The sequence below is a fragment of the Stereum hirsutum genome (genome assembly GCF_000264905.1).
Source record: "Stereum hirsutum FP-91666 SS1 unplaced genomic scaffold STEHIscaffold_13, whole genome shotgun sequence".
Lineage (NCBI taxonomy): Eukaryota > Fungi > Basidiomycota > Agaricomycetes > Russulales > Stereaceae > Stereum > Stereum hirsutum.
In genome coordinates, this window is record NW_006763143.1 from 1556508 (window position 1) to 1574512 (window position 18005).

Here is an 18005-nt window from a genome sequence, read left to right on the forward strand (position 1 = left end):
TTACCGTAGCGCGTTTTTTCCATTTCCCAGTTCCACTTCCTTCCGCGATGGCGCAGCTGCCGGTTCTTCCCACGACTACAGATCCGGTGGGTGGCGGAGGCCACAACGTTTGCGTTCGCGAACGTTCTGGATACGAGTTGCCACTTATTTTGTAGCCTTCAAACGCACTTCACTCGCCCGTTTTCCCATTCTGCTCATCCTCAGTCATAGCTGGTAACTACCGCTTCATCCCTCCTGCTCAAAAAGAGATGATAGTTACACTGCACAACAACCATTTGAACACCCGGGAAAATGACGAGTTGATAGCAGAGCACAAAGCAAGAGCTGGCATGATGCTAATATGTACACGGCTGAGGCCTCAAGAATATTCGCGAAAGTTCCGTTGTCGGGCAAGCGTCTTGCGTGGCCTCCGCCACCTACCGAATCTCTAGCCGTGGGAAGAACTAGTAGCTGTGCCATCTCAGCGGCGCGTCTAGGATTTCTTGAACAGCTGGAAGATGGCAGCCAACCACAGAGCTGCGATCGTCATTTGTAAGCTTTGCCGAGCGGTGATCGCGTCGAATAAACTTAGACCGACATGAAATTCCCAGGCAACGGTAACTCATTTTGACTGGTGTGGCAATCTTTCGCTGTTCATCTGCGCAACGGTGTGAAATTTCTCACTGTACCCTCGCAATGCACCAAGTGAAATCTTGTTTTACTGAAATGTAATTCCAACAATATTTGTGGTGGAGGGGAGTTTCTCGTAAACACTCTGCTGTCATGAAGGACGATACATATAAAGTGTATCCGTGAAGCCTAAGGTCTTGCAGAACCAATCCTTCCCATATATTGGCGCCACCTCACTCCCCACCTGCCTCCTCTTCACCAGCCATCATGTTCGACCACCTCCCAAGCCGTCCTGTCATCCCCAACGTCCCCATTGTCCTCATCGTCCCCGTCATCCTCAGCTTCCCCGTCATCCCCAGCGTCCCCATCATCCTCAGCGTATTCATCGTCCTCAGCGTGTTCGTCATCCCCATCGTCTATGTCTACAGAGGCTCCGGTGTCAACCGGTACGTATGTTGATCTTGACAACCTGACGTTAGCAATCTCTACAGTCGGCAGCTCGAGGATACCGAATATATCCGGGTGAGTGAACGCGACATATTGAAGTGGGTGTGCTGTAATGGTCCTACTAGCTAAAAGGTCCATAAGTCTGCGGAGGGGACCACCAGCAGTATTGTGTCGGTTCATGAGACGTGAAACCCGGGCAGAATTGTTTACATACGAGCGAAAGACGATCTTTTGCAGTAGTGGGACAGGGTAATGGGTATCACAATCCACAATATGCAACGCATCAAAGAGTGGGTATAGATCTCCGATGTCGACCGCCAACACTTTGATGTTCGGAAATCGCAACAAAAGGCCACGGAGAGAGATGGCGCTGGTGTATGATTGAAACCAAGGTGACACGGCTGTCGGACGAGATATGAGTTCAAGCGATTGAACTATTGTCTCAGAAGGAAAGAAAAGGCTCTCGAGAATTGTTACGAGGGCACTCTCCCGTGGGGCATCGATCTTAGGAAGGTTGAACTGGATCACCAAGTGAAGATGGTAATCGACCTGTTGAACATCACCCTCTCGGAGTATATTGCAATGATAACGCGAGGGTCGTTTGGCGATGACATCAATGACACCGTCTCGACTAAAGTCCAATGACAGGAACTCCATACTATCACTGGAAAATCCGGCCCTGATGGCGTCGCGAAGCCACTCGAGGAATCCCTTCGGGATTACGCTGTCCAGAAGGTCGAAGTTGAGGTCGAGAGTAGACAGCGCAGTGGCATGGAGCCAGGGGACAGGAGGGAGACATACAGGTAGATCCTGCATCTCCACGTTCTTCAGTGATACAAACTTTAATTGTGGAAGAAAAATCTTAGGCAGGTCTTCGCCATCCGTCTCGTTATCTTCCGCGAACTGTATGGTCAGTCGCTCAATATTCGGCGTGCAGGCCAAAACAGTCCAGACTTCCCGAAAAGTTGCCCGATGAAAATGGATGTCGAAGAGATTCGGTAAAAGAGGCAGTGATGAAGCAGATACAGCCTCTGCAGGGACTAAATCGTCGTCAAGGACCATACCGAGGTCGACTCGGAGGGTGCTCAGATTGGGAGTCTTGCACAGCACGTTTGCGAGCTGACCCCAAGAGAAGCAGTGAAGACATACAGAGCTCGGGTTACTCCACAAGGGAGAGGATGAGGGGATGTAGAAGGGGAGCTCGACACAGATTGATTCCAGTTTGGGCGCCCGACCAGCAAACAATTTCACGGGAAGGGGCATTGGCTTCTGTTCCGCACCCTTAGCCCAACCTAATTCGTCCCATTCAGGTTCAACGACAACAATCTCCAGAGATTTTAGCTCCGGAGCGCCCTGAGAGCAGAGATGGTCTTGAACAAAGGTGTATAGCCTGGACGTAGAGAGGCCCTCCTTATGTAAATACGGCATTCTGGGCCTGGTGGTCAAGAAACGGAGACGCTGGATTCGTCCAATGGCAGAAACGAGAGTCGCGAGGGACTCTAGTGAACGAGGACGACATGCTAGATCAAGTGAGCAGTCAAGGCACATCTTTTGACTGTGTTCAATGCAGGCTTCCATGATGCGGTCGGATGCATTTGGAGTCACCGTCGCCCACAATCGAGGGTGGTCGAGCGCAACAAAACGCCAACGCTTGCAGACAAGTGCAATAGTGGCGAATGACCACGGTCGAATCTTTCGCCTGAGTATGACCTCGCGGGACCCGGTCTGATCATCGTTGGTGACCGGAACACGTCGGCGTTTGAACATTTTTTCGCGGGGGAACCCTTCGTCGTCGTCAACGCAATAGCGGAAGATGTTGCGTAGGAGTTCTGTAGGGATACGTTCGATACCACTGAGGCAGTCGAGCATGGTGTCAATGGTGCTACTTCGTCTAGAAAATATCACTGACCCAGAACATAGGTCGGAGGAGGTATTGGGACGCGATGATGTCTACGTGCGAAGAACGTGTTATCAGCGAAGGGCACTCAACGAAAATAAGGCCAGGATGAATCATACCGTTGAAGCATAGACAATAATACCACCTTCACTGCCGATCGTGTTCTCCATCGATGTCAACTTGTGAGATAGACAAGGAGGTTAGAGAGGACAAAACTGAAATGAGTAGGGATTTGCATACAGGGTCTGGCATCACCTTATAATTATAAACTGGAAGGATGGAAGGAGAAGAACCTCGCGTGGCTGAACCAAATAAGGCCGTAAATGGCAAGCTCTTCCGGCAGGGCTTCGGCAGGAACTTGGAAGGAAGGGGGTAAGTATCTCAGCCTCGAGACGCTCGTGTCCCTTCTCATCCCACCACTACCGACGACTCCGAATTCAGATATCGGCGGCCCTAATCGTCCACAATCCGGCTGGCCATCTGCGGGTGCCCGTTCCTTTCCAGTCGAAAGGACGGTCTTCGATCGAGGACACGCCCTCTAGTCCAGTTTCAGCAGAGTCACCCAGTGTATGGACTCGGCGCAGTCAGGATGCTCCGCCCTGTACATCGTATAAAAAGTTGTAGGGGGTGCTGCTCCGTTCTCGGTGGTCTACTTCCCCCTGCAGAATCGTCGTCAGGTTGCCGAAGGGGTATGGGGATAAGTACCAATCCCTATCGCGTCGGCGGTTTATTGGCTTGAAAGGAGTGTCTTCTGGCTCGTAACTTTTCGCCGCAGCATGTGGACGAGTCTTGGCGATTGGATTGGGCACCCAAGTCTGCCACTCTGTGTGAGGGCCACAGAGGACCTCCACATCGCTCGCGTTCGTCAGTAGCTGCATGTTTCGAGCTCGGAACACTCTTGGATAGTAAATAACATCGTTTGACTCTTCATCTTCGAACATGGAACACTCACTATTACTTTTCTTTGATTTTACGATACTGGATCTCACTTAGCCTCCCCCTTCGTTTCCCGGACATTCTGATTAGCTCTCGGGATCTCTGATCGTTTCTTTCAGTGTTATGGTGCACTTGTAGCTTGCCCGACGGCGCATGAGAACGTGCGGCTGATCGGGAAGCAAGCTATTCTTGTCACTTACTGTCGTGTGACGGGTTCTGCAATCGGATTGCATAACCTGTCCCTTTACACATTTCCCCCTACGAAAATAATTATGAAGGCTCGGGATACGTTCTATAGCATGTAAAGACATGCCATGAATATTTAGACCATTTTTCAGAAGCGGGATATACTTGATTGCAAACTTGCAATCGGTCGACTTGCGTTTGCAACGGTTTTCAACGCGACTTTCGCGGGCCGAACGACCGGCTTGCAAAAGACAGTCGCACTCTTGTGCAAACCACGTCCAAATCATTTTCAGCCTTGTAACTTTTACGTGGTGACCACACAGCAGAGAAATGATGGCATGATTTTTTTTGACACCGAGAGGAAGGGTCACAAAAATACAAAAAAAGAAATTGCAGAAATTGCAGAACCCGTCCCGATTGCAGAACCCGTCACACGACAGTATACTGGTGTTCTGCCACCCCTCGAATGCAGGTCCCCCCTCACCCTATGAACTCGAACGTTTCTGTCTGCCCGTCTGTCTGCCCGTCGTCGTCTGTCTCTCTGACTCGTCAACTCCATCATCCGCCTCTCGTCGCCATCGCCCTTCGCTCTTTTTATTCCGCCTCCACTCACCTCGCCTCAATACCCTCACTTCTCTCTTCTTCTGCTCTCTCCTTTCGTCTTATTTCTCAACTGCGTTTCGCCTTATCCTTAGGGAACTCGAAACCTCTCAAGACCCTACAGGTGTCCGCATATATTAATCGGGTGCATACATTGCTACTCTAATTCTCCTCCCATTTCCACTCGCTTGATCGGCCTCCGTTCTACCTCAGTAGACCGAGCGACCACGTCCCGATCCCCTCCTCCTCCAAGTAGTTCCGTACCTCCACAACGCCCAGTCTGCTGCCGCGCAGCCACCCCATATTCAAAATCTTCCTCGATATCTGGCCGATGACGCTTTCGGTGCTGAGGAGGGTAATTATTGCGGATCTGTAGGACGCGACGATTAACGACCGAAGGGAGATATCAGTTGAGATGATGAGCGACGGAGGAGAGGCGGAAAGGGACAAAGGATAGGGGTAGGAGGGGAGAAGGACGGAAGGATGAATGATGGGACAGGATGGATACCAAAAGCGGCGCCACTCGTCACACCAGAATTAAAACCGCTCAAGGTGGCAATGCTGGTAGAAGACAGAAAGAGAAAGACCGCACCGTTCGAACCAGTCCCCTTTACTCTCGAGTTCGATGAGGTCGTGAGAGGAGGATGCGGCGCTTGCGGAGGCGAGGCCGTGGAAGGAGGCGGTCATGTGTGAGGAACCGACTGAGCATATGTTCGATGGTAGTTAGTAAGACAATGAGGCGAATGAATGCAGAAAAAATACAATGGGAATGGGGACGACGAATGAAGAGATAAAGGGGAAGGAGGAAGTGCAAACGCACGAGAGTTCAGAGATCGGTACCGTCCATGGCCTCGATCAGCTGTGTCTCGTGGAACGGAAAGACTTTGTTACGGACGATGAACAGCGGAGTTTGGCGTGTGTCCACAAAAACTAGCATGTCACGTCCAACATTCGTTAAATAGCCCAACCACGACCAAAGGAAAAGAAAACGCACCCTTAATATCCCGCTAACTAAACGCTTGCCCATGACATCTCACCACATCCTGCACCGCCGAATTCTGGGTCCTAAAATAATTGCCACTGAAACTCCACATCTTCTCCTCCCTAACGGGCGTCACGACGTGGGGCACGCAGCAAGCGACGTTGAGGCCGAGGGGCGGGTGGAAGGACTCGAGGAGGACGGATTGGGGGGTAGAATGACCGAAGAGTTCCATTGTGGTTTTGTGTGGTTGCGGGTGGGCGTTCGTGGATGGTATGAAAGGGTAGATAGCGAGGTTTATAGGGAGGAGGAAGGGGCGATGTTCAAAGCGTTCGAACTAAACGTCGAGCGCCAATCGTAACACTGCGCCGTGCACACAGACTCTGAGCGTTTAGTGTGCGCATTGTTTGTTGACTGATTTGAAGGGGAAGAGCAGAAGCGAGCGAGAAGAAAGATGGTCGGAGGTTGGGACGACGCGATCTTGTCTCGTCGGAGGGGGGAGTTACAGCAGGGGGCAGCTCAATTCTACAATCTTGCTCGAGCTGCTTGAGCGACCCTCATATATTATATTGCGAGTGATATGAGATGGCTATGAGATGCCGGCAGACTTACCGTATTCGTACACGATCTATTTGCGACCTCGGTCAGTGTTCCTCTCATTGCTCTCCCAAGACTCGCTCGTTTTTGACGATTTTTGCTCGCTCATGCATACATTTTCCATGAGTATGCGATTGGGACATGACGAAGAGAGGGGAGGGAAAAGTCAGGATGGTCAGCGCAACCTGTGGCTTGGCTGCCGCCGGGCCCTGTGCGCGAAGCATCCCGGAGACCCAAATCCGGTAACGCAGCACGTCTGGTATATGAGCTCGATATGAGCGTATATGAGGGAGCTCGCGATGAGTTTGAGCAGGTTTTTAGAATTGAGCTGCCCCCAGAGGGGGATCGCACAGCGTCTGGCATAAATACATACGGTTGGAGTGTGCCCTCACCAAATTGCGCCATTTCGAAGGGCTCGGATCCGGGCCGGGTCTGGAACGAGAAGGGGAAACACGCGAGCGATAGCGGGTAGGAAAGTGCCTTATATAGAAGGTATCTGGCTTTTCCGACTCTAAGCAAAACCTGGTTCCTAAAGGACCAGGTATCGATATACGGTCTTGGTGCTACACTGAACTCCAGTGAGCATTCAAAGCCATAATGGCGAGACAATCACCTTCCATTTGACCAGCAAGGCGTGGGATGACCTCCAGTGTCCATTACCGTAACAGGATGGGAATTCCCAGGGCCACCGGAGGTCATCGCTGCCCGGCGACATCATTTACGTTCGGCGAAGTCCATCATTGCGAGCCAATCTCAGATTTCTGGGATTTCTGTGATGTCAAACAGTATCTCGATATTCTTTGTCTTCAATATTAGCGAGTTTGGTTAACGGGAGCTAGTGCAAGCCCAGAGGTATCGGTGACGCGAAATGGCGGGTAAGTAGTGCGCTCCAAAGTCACTCTATCGTGTGTGGGAGCGACATCGAGCGCAGATGAAGTTGACAGATGGGGGCGCTGCCATCCAGCCGTGAGTTACGAAATCATTTTTTTTGATTTCTTTCTCAACCCAGTCTCTATCACACCCCACTGTTCCACTCAATGGCGCACGAACTACCCCTCTACGAACAACTCCAGAAGTTGCGTACCTATGAAAAATTGCAAACCTTGAATGGTATAACAAAGGCCCTTTCGAACGTCAGAAAAGCCGCAAGGGGAAAGATAGAGCGCGAGGTTGGGAAATATGGGTATACCTCAAAAGAAGGTGTGTGTTTCACTTTCGATTCGTGGCGCGTCGATGCGGGGCTGCTCTGAATCCGAGGTCTCAGCTTGGAGATGTTTTCCTACCGTGCCCCTCTGGGCATGTTATGCCGCTCAACTTTTATAAAGGGTCCATTACGACCATAAGAGTGTTATTCCGTTATCTTGGGGGGCGCTCAAAGAAATGCCGAATCTTTCACCTGTTCTGAATGGTTCAATTTGGCGAGAGCATTCTCCATGACGGGTTAACTGGCGATAGGGCTCATATAAAATCGTAATCCGAAGCACTCATACACATCCATGCATATCGTCTGTACGGCATCTTGGAATGGTGTGTAAGACCATCGACGACGACGACGACGATGACGAGCAGGCCTTGAACTCCGCTCGGCATCATCTCCAAGATGTGTTTCGTCTCGCATTTCTCCTTGGCCCGACTCGACGCGAATCGAGTCTGGCAGATAAGCGCGGCCTAACAAGTTCCTGGTATTTCCTGACTAAAGTAACCGCACCCGTATATGATGTAGGTTTGATCAGAGCGCTAGAAGAGCTCCAAAAAGCTTTCCACACTCCTCCGGTGAACACAACAACAGGCATGTCTTATTACCACTCCTTCCGTAGCATTCAGCCGCTCTATTCGTGCTCGACTTTGATCTCTCATGTCTGACTGATTTTTGATCGTTATATCTCGTTCTCATCGCACGACATCGGTACTTCTGCACCGTCCTCTCAAACTGATTGAATAGATAAACCTCCTTCCTCCGGTAGCGCTCCTGTCCAGCTATCGGACAAGTCTGAGCCATCGGCTGCGGACCCAAAAGGTGTGTGTTCTCGTCCTATAAATGTTCTGAGAATACTAACCCAGACAAAGAAAAAGAAAACCCCGTCGCCGACCATGAGAACCCCTCTGAGCCACGGTCCACCACCGATTACACTCCCATCGAGCTGTCAGATAGGTCTCAGGCCTTACTTGTAAAAGGTGTGTTCTCGTCCTATCAATTTCGTAATAGATCCTAACTAAAACATTCCTACTTATAGAAAATGAGCACCCCGTCGCCGCACCTGAAGAGGTCCATGAGGAGAACCTCTCTGAACCTCAGTCCACCATTGATCACAATCCCATCGAGTTGTCGGATAGGCCTAGGTCATCTCTTGTAAAAGGTGTGTTCTCGCCATGTGAAGCTTCTGATAGATCCTAACTAAGACACTCCCTCTGGGAAAAAAACGCAGACTTCTCTGAGGTCCAAGAAGAGTCCTATCCTGACCAGACCGTATGGCGGTATTTCGATTTCGACGCCGATACTCCTCCACTACCCAATCAGCATCAACTTGCAGATCAGCCTCCTTCCGAAGATTTGCCTAAGAATACTGTTACACCCTCACCCTCACCTCAGAGCGCGCCCCTTACTAAACCTCCTGCCACCCTTGATATATTTACCCCGCTCTTGGGAAACCCTCAGTCCACATCCACGGACCAACAACGTATGTACTGTATCTTATAAAGCTCCTAATAGTTCTCAACTAAGATATTGCCAGTGGCAGAAAATGGGGACTTCGTCGCCACGCCTGAAGAAGGTCAAGAGGAGACCCGTCCTGGACGATCAGTCGAAAAATGTACGTCATATTACCATGTATACTGTGGGTCGCATAGCTCTAGTTCAGCTTGCACTGACGATCATTTTGTATACCCTCAACAGTTACTCCCGGGACTGTGGAAATGGACATCGATCCCGGGCCACCGCAAGCTGCACAGGGAAGCGGTGGGGTTTCCTACCTAGATCTGGATCACAATTACGATTATGCGAAGGACGACGAGAATATTCTCGACGCCGCCTCTTCTCCTGACGATGATCATGTGAATATGGACATCGACGTTGATAATCCCGAACCACCGACTTCCTCCAATCCTGGCGCTGGGTACCTCGAGCCTAGTATCCGCCGCGACCATCTCCGGACAGGAAGACAAGTGACCACCTCCATCGCCCAGCCCCCGCCATCCAATGGTGGAAGAGTTCTCAAGGTCCCAACGGAAGTAGAGTTCGTCGACGAGACGGGTCGGGTCACTGTTATGGATTCAAGGCACGCAGAAGCTACCCGCTCAGATGTTCTCCAAAATATGTGTGCCCTGGAGAAAGGGCGGGACATCGCTCTGGCGGTGTTGCAGATAAAGGTCCGTGGGTAATCATTCTACACTCTACGATGAAACTCAAATCCCTTATTCCAGGGCACAAAAACCTTCGAGACCCGTTGCCTCAAGTGCATCAAGAGCGGAAAAGGCCGGAAGAAGGAGAAAGGTAACTCTGACGCCTTCGCAGATGACATCGACATCCTCGAGTGCGGATGCGGTGCGGATGCGGCGTTGATACACCTGTGGCTGAGAAAGCAAGCTTTAACGACCTCCTCAAGCCGAAGCCGCCCTCTCCCTGACTGGGATATGAAGTGGACGTTTACACACAACGGCCTCCCCTACGTCCAACACGCCATCGAGTCGACTTCGGGGTTGACTACCAGCAATTTGTTTGAGCCTAAGCCACAACAACTTGCTGCTACCGCGGACTGGGTCATAAAACAGCTCAAGGAGGAGGATAATTTGGGGGAAGATTGCAGAGCTGCTCTGAGACGGTTCAGAGACGACCTGGATAGGATGGACCTTGACTGATGACCACTTCAGTATCGCTGGTCGTCCTCACAGGGTGTAGCCAATCAATAGTTACATATTTCTCTTCGATTCACAGGCAGATTTTTGCTTCGCCTCTGTCCTTGTAGTGAAGATATTATTTGTACAAAATCTCTTTTTTCATATCAATACGACACGATTATGTTCTTGGGTGAGATTTGTCGATACGCATTTGATAGACATATATACTGGCCAGATGTCGTGCTTCTGGCTGAAGTGGACAGGTCGTGAGTCGGATAGAGTGGATGAGTCACTGCGTTGAGCGGAAAGTGTTGAGCGTGGATCGAAGGAGCTGATACGTGAGGGCCCTTTGTATCAGCGGCGGAGAGTGCGTGTCATAGACGCGCCGCGGATTCAGAGCTAGGTGGCCCTCAGGCAGGTTCCTACCCATCCATCCGGGAGAGGGTGCGGTAGACGGGGGGCAGCGAGGCACGGTGGGCCCTGTAAGATAAATACTGTAGTTTTTCGACCTACTGTTCGTCCCCTGTCCCCCGACCGCACCGAACCGAACACTTTTAGGGGGACTGTCCCCCCCTATGGGTCTTCCAACGAACAGGTAGGGGGGACACATCTGTAACTCAATAAAATTCATAATCATAATAAATATTCACGAAAAATATTCAGATTGCATTCCACAGTATTTATATATAGAAAGTCCCAAATATATATCATCCCATCAAAACAGCCCGTAATTGGAGAGAACCATTTCTATTTTTACAGGAAGCACGCGCGCAGACATGGTCCATGAACGACTGTCCATGTCTAAAGTATGACAGTAATCAATCGGACGCAACACAGGTCCTCCGTCCGTCCTGTAGCTAAAAGACGCCAGGCCACAACAGTCGGCACACACATTCCGCCACACAAGTCAGAGCAGAAAAATGATACTCACTACAACGGCCCTGAACAACTCCGCCGCATTCCTGACAATCCTACAGCTCACTCCGAACTCCGCACACCTCCTCTTCAATTCGGGAAGCGACGGATGCTTCGCACCTTCCTTCTACAGCATCAACACCACATTACGCGGGCCATCCTCACCCAGAGTGGCCATCAACGGCCCCAACGACGAAGTCTCATCCACACCGAGAGGAATGTCTTTCAAAGCGACGTCCTTTCTAGATATGAACGCCGTAGACCGCTCGATATTTGAGCTCTCCAACGAAGGACATTCCTTCGCCAGGGCCGTTGCCTCCGAAACCCCCTCAATTTCCCGGCGACTCAGAGTGCGAGTTCCTCAACTGGCTGCTTCATGACACGGAGAAGGCTGAAAGTCTCCGATCGGTGCATGTCTTGTTTAGCGATTTGGCTGCGCTTGAGCATATCCTCACCGCGCACGGTTCGAAGCTTCAATCTCTTTCGTCAGACTCGAAAGCTTCAGCGCACACGGCTCTTCGGCGACAAACTGAGGCGGGTAGCCACAAAGCGAGAGGTTTTGGAGGCCGGGCCAGGCAGATATGAGCTGAGGGAGAGAAGTTGGTGGATCAGTTCGTGAAGCGGGGAGTGACGGTGCATGATGCAGAGCAGAGGATGAATAGCGTTTCCTCGTCGAACGTCGGCATTCGTTCTTCTGCCGGGCGAAACTGAGAGTGGAGCCGTGTGTGTTTCGGAAGGCGGCGTGGGGAGAGTAGGCCGTGGAGCGTAAAGTCGATCCCTTTGAGGTTGAGGCACATTGTTGTGGTTAGGGAGAAGGAACGAGGAAGCAGACAGAAGGGCTGGGAGGGTTGATGGTTGCGCTGAGAGTCCGGACACACAACGCGACGACACAACCACGTTCGGTACCTGGATCAACAACAATACAAAACGTGTTGGGTAAGCTGCGTGAACAAAGGCCGTTGTGGCGAAAGAGGAGAGTCTGGGCTGGAGAAGACCATGACTTATAGACAAGGGAGCAAGCGAGGAGGAGAGACGTGTCGGGTTCATAGGTCGGGGTGATGGATGCGAGTTCATCTATACTGAAGATAAGTTCGGCTGGAAGGGCGGCCAGACCGGCATTAGGCTTGGGTTTACAGAGCGCTGGAGAAGCAGGGGGTTCCCTCGCAAGCATCAGCTCGTATTTGGAAGCGCGCTGAACGATCTCCCACACCGATTTTGCAATCGTCTAGTTGTAGGGGCCGGGGCGTCGGAGCTGAGGTCGTCGTTGACTTGGAGGGCTTGCACATCGGCCCAGACAATGGGAGGTGACCGAAGAGCAGTTTTGTCTCGGCAGTGCGGAGGCCTTGGTCCAGTGAACGGGGAGTACCAACGTCCGGGTCGTCGACATTTACAAAGAAGAACATTACAGGTATGTGGTCTTCTAGCATGGTAATCGAGAAGGGTTTCAGAGAACGTTGAGGGACAAAGACGAGAAGCTCGGAGGTCATGAGAAGATAAAGAACGACATACCATCGACAACCTCCCCAACCTTCGGTGGTCTCAACTTCTCCTCACTAGTACTAACCAGCATTTTTCTCGAGTCACAGTCCTCCCCTTTCGCCTTGTCTCACGGTTTCGCCCGAGAACGACATGCTTGTTCGCGACGGCTAGGTAATCAACCTCCAGGCGTCATGTTATTGTCAGTATCGTTTGTGGAGGAGCAGAAGCGGGCAAGTAAGGTGGGTTTGGTGAGAAGCAAGAATGATAGAGTGAGGGTGGAAGATGTGTAAGGGGTGCGAGAGGCTGACGGGGAACGATCGACTAGAATACCGTGTTGGTACTGAGTAAAGAAGGGTACACAGAAATCGTACCTTGAGCCGCGAGCTAGCATGCTCGTGAACATCGTTCACAAAATTCGGCCCATCGTGAGCGCGCGAGACAACTTGATCAGATCCAGGGTACACGGCGGGCGTAGCGGATTCAGCACGATGCGCGAGCGCGTGCGGAGCGCGAATGTGGGGGGAGGAGCTACAACGCACGTCACACAAGGACCCGAAAGGGTCAAGCAAGTGCACGCGCGTTCTACACTCGGGCGGGCTGAGAACTTGCCGGGATGGTCCATAACAAGTGGTCCATAACAAGATGGAGGTGAAGGGAGGGAAAAGGATGCAGGGACAGAAAGTTTGTCGATCAACGAGTAAACGAATAGAGCAGAACCAAAAAGAGCGAGAGATGCTGGCTCACTATAGTTCGGAGTAGGAGCCGCCAGCGTCATCGTGTGCTCGACTGTCACGTCGACGAGCGCAGGTGATGATCAGAGCGAGAACGAGCGACGCTCAAGCTCGCTCAAGCACTGTCAGATAGGCGGCCGTCGACGCGTCGCGGTTTCCACAGGCATGTCGGAGGTGATGGAAAGGTCGGCGGATGGAGTATATAACTCAACATATCTCTTACGAAAGAGATAGGAGGCAGGTCCAAAAGAAAATGGGAGCGAAACGAAAAGAAACGAGACGAAATAGAGAGGAACGTACCGGGGGCGAAAGAACCCGCATGCTCTCTGTATGCTCAGTTCTAGCTCCGCATATTGTGCCCTTCTTCCTATTTTACTTTCCTGACCTCCTTTCAGGAGTCTTGAAACGAAAGCCATGCACGTTGACAGGCGGGCAGGTGGGCGTACGGGTGTAGGCAGACGTGATCTAAGGTGGGTGTAAGCAGACGTGATTCAGGGACGGTGAGGCGTACTGATGATACGCACATGGGACGGAGACGAGACACATAGCGGCTTGATAAAGGCTAATGGAAGTACGGCGATATGGTAGATAGATGAATTACGAGGAGAGTGCAAAGTTGAAGAGACCAAGGTGGCCAAGCAAAGCCAGCGGACGCCACACACGACAGTGTGAATTCTGCTCAAGACCCATGTCAGCACCGGCTGTAATGCTGGTTACAGGACGGCCACGGACAGTATGGATGTGACCAGCGTTGTAGCAGTGAATTACAGAACGAGTGTAGCCCGAGAAATGACAGAATGCGCACAAGAGGTACAGATCGCGTACGTATGCTACATTCCGTGTGTGGCTTAGATTACAGCCGGATCGCAGAAGGCCGCAAACGCAGTGAGTATATGATTAATTGGGGAAACTTACATCGGCTTAAGTTTCATGCGAGCAGCCACGGATATCTCTCAGATCAAGGCTAACGGATTCATCAACATAGACCTCGACATCGTACAGCATGCTAGCCATGGTCGAATAGCGTTGGAGTGGGGATTCGGAGAGGGTTGGGTGGCGAAAGCGCTGGAGCGCTCTAGGGTTAGGGCTTGAGTCAGCACTCCGTTAGCATCAGATCCACATCGCTCCACATCGAGGTCTTCGTTGACTCTGTGACTGGTCTGGCGTCTTGACTGTTTGGCTGGAGGCACGCCATTTTTTTCTCCGCGCGTCACTCCGATCTCATATGCAAACGGCTGTAGCACACCAGGCATCAACCTATCTTGGGCGGACCGATGAGCTTCCAAACAAAGTGGTCCTATCTTGTATTTGCGTTGGCCGCAAAAAGTCCATCGCCGGTCCGCCAGGTCGAAAGGAGTTGATGCCTGCTGTGCAGGATGTTCGTTAGTCTTTGCATCTTCGTGTGAGATAGCAATGGGTGGTTTTTTGTTCCCGTTCTTTCTTTGTACTGTGGTAGTGATGGATGAGTGTGCGATGAGGATCTCAGGGGTATATTTCATCGAAGGAGGTACGTTAAAGGTTTTCGAGGAGTCCAGGTGGTTCCTTTTTATGGCGAAGCGAAGGGTCGTGAAATCATCAAACGGTAGTAGGTACGAGTTGCGACACGCAGCCGACTGCTGGTACTTCCGGTCTCAAGCTCCATGTCCTCGTCACCACGTGAGCGGCTCCAAGGACTTTACGTCGGTCTTCAAGAACGTTGATCGATGGGAAGCCTTGATCGTCGATGAGGGCCAGCAGCGTTAGTTCAAACATGCTCTATTTAACTGAGGAAAAATGCTGACTTCGTTGCATCTTGCAGTCAAAAACGACGGCAGTCTCCTTTTCAAGAAGTTGAATGAGCTCAACACTATCCATCGCATAATCATGACAGGGGTACGCTCGCTGTACCTGTCACTCTTTGCTTATTTCTTGATCTCCGAGGTCCCAGACTCCTCTGAACAACAACATGCGTGAACTGTTCGATCTCATGAACTTGCCCAACCAGACCAATGGAACGATCTTACTGCGCTCGAGGAATACGATCAAGAAAACCTAAACGAAGAATCGGTGAAGGCCCTACATGAGAGGTTACGTCCGTATTTCCTGAGACGGGTCAAGGCCGAGGTGTTGAAGCTGCCGCCTAAGGTATATAATTTCCAATCAACAACGCTGTGGCCCAACTGAAAACACTGTCTATTCTCCCAGAACGAGGTCATCGTTCCGTTGTCCCTCACTCCTTTACAGAAAGGGCTGTACAAATCCGTACTCAGTACGATCATATCCCAGGCAATCTTTTATTCCTGTGCTCATAGTCTATCTAGGCAAGAACGTAAGTTCCTCACCAGTTTAACACGTTCGCTCGGACAATCTGTCAAGGTAGCATCAAACAAGTCGAACGTAACGAACATTCCCATGGAGTTGCGAAAGTAAGCTCTCGCCCCGACTTTGTCTCTTCATTTTGACTAAGTTCTTGGCTCGTTTAGGTGTATTCAGCATCCATACCTTCTCTCCCTGATATCGAACCCAGAGGACTAACCCAGCGAGAGACACATAAGCGTTAACTTGCTGCTAGTGCCAAACTTCGTCTGCTGGAGGTCCTTTTGCCGAAGCTGAAGGCGCGTGGCCATCGGGTGCTCTTGTTCAGTCAAGTATACAACTATCCTGGTCGCTACTCTTTATCGTACATCTGATTTGTACTGTACACAGTTTGTCATTGTTTTGGACATCATCGAAGACTTCATAAATTGGAAAGGGTCCAAGTATCTTCGACTGGTCGGTTCATCTCTCGGTCTTGGTCCTTCAGATGCTAATAGGCAATAATATCATCTCACGACGGGAATACGAAGCAGCCCGATCGCCAGAAGGGCATGGACGAGTTCAACCGTCCGAACTCTGATGTATTCATCTACCTCCTCTCTACACGGGCTGGTGGCGTCGGAATCAATCTCTGGAGTGCGGATACTGTAGTCATCTTCAGTAAATTTAAACCCCCATCAGGTCTGTAGCTTTTCTAGACCCTCTTTATGAACCTAAACATGTTCACAGGATCTTCAAGTACGAGCCATCGTTGCACTGTATTCTGAGTCTGATTTCTGAAAGTGTCACATCCAGGCTATCGCACGGTCTCATCGATACGGACAAACGAAACCATGCCTCGTCTTCAAGTTGATGGCCAAGGACATAGCTGAAGGTAGGCTGTTCTCTGTACTATCCACTGTCCTCTTCTTTCTGACGGATCATAATAGAGCGAATCGTTCAGAATGGCAAGAAAAAGCTCATACTCGACCACGTTATTGTGCAGAAGATGGACGACAAGGAAACCGGCGAAGACGTCTCTTCCATCTTAACCCACGGCGCTGAAGCTCTTTTCGAAGAAGGGGAGGGAGCCAAAGACATAACGTGTACGCCTACACGAATTATATGTATAGATTACGAAAATGATGTCGATAACCTGATCACCACGACCGAGAGCGAAATCACTCAGGAGGAGCAGGTTTCATCGGCTATGACCTTCTCGTTCGCGAAGGTCTAGGCTGCTGATAAGGATGGTCTGGAAGAGATGGCGGATGAGGAGGCCGATACTCAACAGGCAGACTTGTGGGCCCAAACTCTCAAACGCATCGAAGACGAACGCGCTAAGCTGCAAGCCATGGACGTCGCTATTCTCGTCATGCAGCCGCAATGGCCGTAAAGCCTCAGGTAAGCTTTCTCATCATCGTCTAAAACCGTCGCGGGTTTCACTAATATTCGTTATGTTCAGCAATTCATCGACCTTGGGAACACACCCAAGAAGAAGACTAACGGTGAGAAGTGCAAACGGTCGGAGTCGACAATATCTGATGAGTCAGAGGGCTTTAGGGGCTCTGTGGCATCTGCGATTTCCGATGGCGATACGACTGATTCGGGCGTAGTCGACGAATCCATTCCAAGGACGAAGAAGGCGGCACGGCCGTCGACTGATGCGTCAAGCCATCACCCAGTAGTTCAAGGCTCGGATGCTTCAGGCTCGGAAGTTTTCTGCAGTATATGCAATACCATTCATTGCGGGCCTTGCAATATGACGGACAACCCAGAGAACTTGGCTGCATATCGACTAGCTTTGTTAACGAGGGCGGACAACGAACCCATCGAGGAGAAGGTATATCCCTCCCTCATGCGTCCGTTTTCCCTTATTGATCTTTCTTTCTAGCGGGAGGCCATCACTCTTATCGAAACCGTTCTCAGAGACCATGGAAAGCTTCACCTCATAGACGGCCAACCTCTTCACCTCGTCGAGAGGCCACCGCCGGCAGCAGTTTCCGTCAAACAGTCCAATGAAACATCAATACTGCATGCACTTCCTAGCGCTCAACCACCTGTGGCACCTGCCGCGTCGTTTTCCAGATCAGCTCCCGGGAAGCGTGTCTCTGCTCGCGATGGCAGTTCTTCGTCTTCAGCTGCCGCACGTCTAGCGCCGAGTTTCATGAGTAGATTCCGAATCGACCTCTCCGTGAAGCCCTCCAAACCGAAGCCCAAACCGAAGCCCGCGCGTTTAGAGGCGCTCCAGCAAACTTCACCGATCTATGCGTGAAGACGTCCAACATCATATCGCCCTGAGACCCGGTTGGCTTCATTCCAGTGAAGATAGCGTACAAAACTTCTTACATGGATTTCTGGTAGAGTAGGCATTTGGTACGCCGAAGATACGTCAGAGCTCATGCTTGAAGCTGCGTCTGAATCGAGTCTTTGACGTTTGACCGAGAGAGAGTTGGTAGCGGGCGTTTGGGACGCAAACTGCATCGAGAAGGACACTCGCAAGGGGACGGGGGAGGAAGAG

At 51.1% G+C, this 18005-nt stretch overlaps 5 protein-coding genes across 5 annotated transcripts; 3 read left to right on the forward strand and 2 right to left on the reverse strand.

Annotated features, from left to right (window-relative positions):
* Positions 1 to 864: 864 nt before the first annotated feature.
* STEHIDRAFT_160208 (uncharacterized protein) lies at positions 865 to 2925 on the reverse strand (the record flags this gene model as incomplete). The annotated part of the gene is made up of 1 exon (XM_007307643.1): positions 865 to 2925. One exon carries the CDS (start codon positions 2923 to 2925, stop codon positions 865 to 867), a length of 2061 nt encoding a protein of 686 aa, XP_007307705.1.
* A 1954-nt stretch (positions 2926 to 4879) lies between these two features.
* On the reverse strand, positions 4880 to 5889 carry STEHIDRAFT_160209 (uncharacterized protein; the record flags this gene model as incomplete). The annotated part of the gene is made up of 4 exons (XM_007307644.1): positions 4880 to 5045; positions 5268 to 5376; positions 5516 to 5605; positions 5688 to 5889. The coding sequence occupies 4 exons, from the start codon at positions 5887 to 5889 to the stop codon at positions 4880 to 4882; spliced, it is 567 nt and encodes a 188-aa protein (XP_007307706.1).
* Positions 5890 to 7288: 1399 nt separating this feature from the next.
* STEHIDRAFT_160210 (uncharacterized protein) lies at positions 7289 to 10106 on the forward strand (the record flags this gene model as incomplete). The annotated part of the gene is made up of 8 exons (XM_007307645.1): positions 7289 to 7451; positions 8194 to 8268; positions 8313 to 8426; positions 8486 to 8608; positions 8678 to 8929; positions 8984 to 9061; positions 9145 to 9617; positions 9672 to 10106. The coding sequence occupies 8 exons, from the start codon at positions 7289 to 7291 to the stop codon at positions 10104 to 10106; spliced, it is 1713 nt and encodes a 570-aa protein (XP_007307707.1).
* A 4652-nt stretch (positions 10107 to 14758) lies between these two features.
* Positions 14759 to 16721, forward strand: STEHIDRAFT_160211 (uncharacterized protein; the record flags this gene model as incomplete). The annotated part of the gene is made up of 10 exons (XM_007307646.1): positions 14759 to 14948; positions 15009 to 15082; positions 15138 to 15159; positions 15195 to 15334; positions 15395 to 15458; positions 15511 to 15518; positions 16003 to 16152; positions 16235 to 16243; positions 16301 to 16379; positions 16435 to 16721. The coding sequence occupies 10 exons, from the start codon at positions 14759 to 14761 to the stop codon at positions 16719 to 16721; spliced, it is 1023 nt and encodes a 340-aa protein (XP_007307708.1).
* A 149-nt stretch (positions 16722 to 16870) lies between these two features.
* On the forward strand, positions 16871 to 17759 carry STEHIDRAFT_160212 (uncharacterized protein; the record flags this gene model as incomplete). Its single annotated transcript, XM_007307647.1, has 3 exons — positions 16871 to 16888; positions 16950 to 17327; positions 17379 to 17759. The coding sequence occupies 3 exons, from the start codon at positions 16871 to 16873 to the stop codon at positions 17757 to 17759; spliced, it is 777 nt and encodes a 258-aa protein (XP_007307709.1).
* Positions 17760 to 18005: the final 246 nt, after the last annotated feature.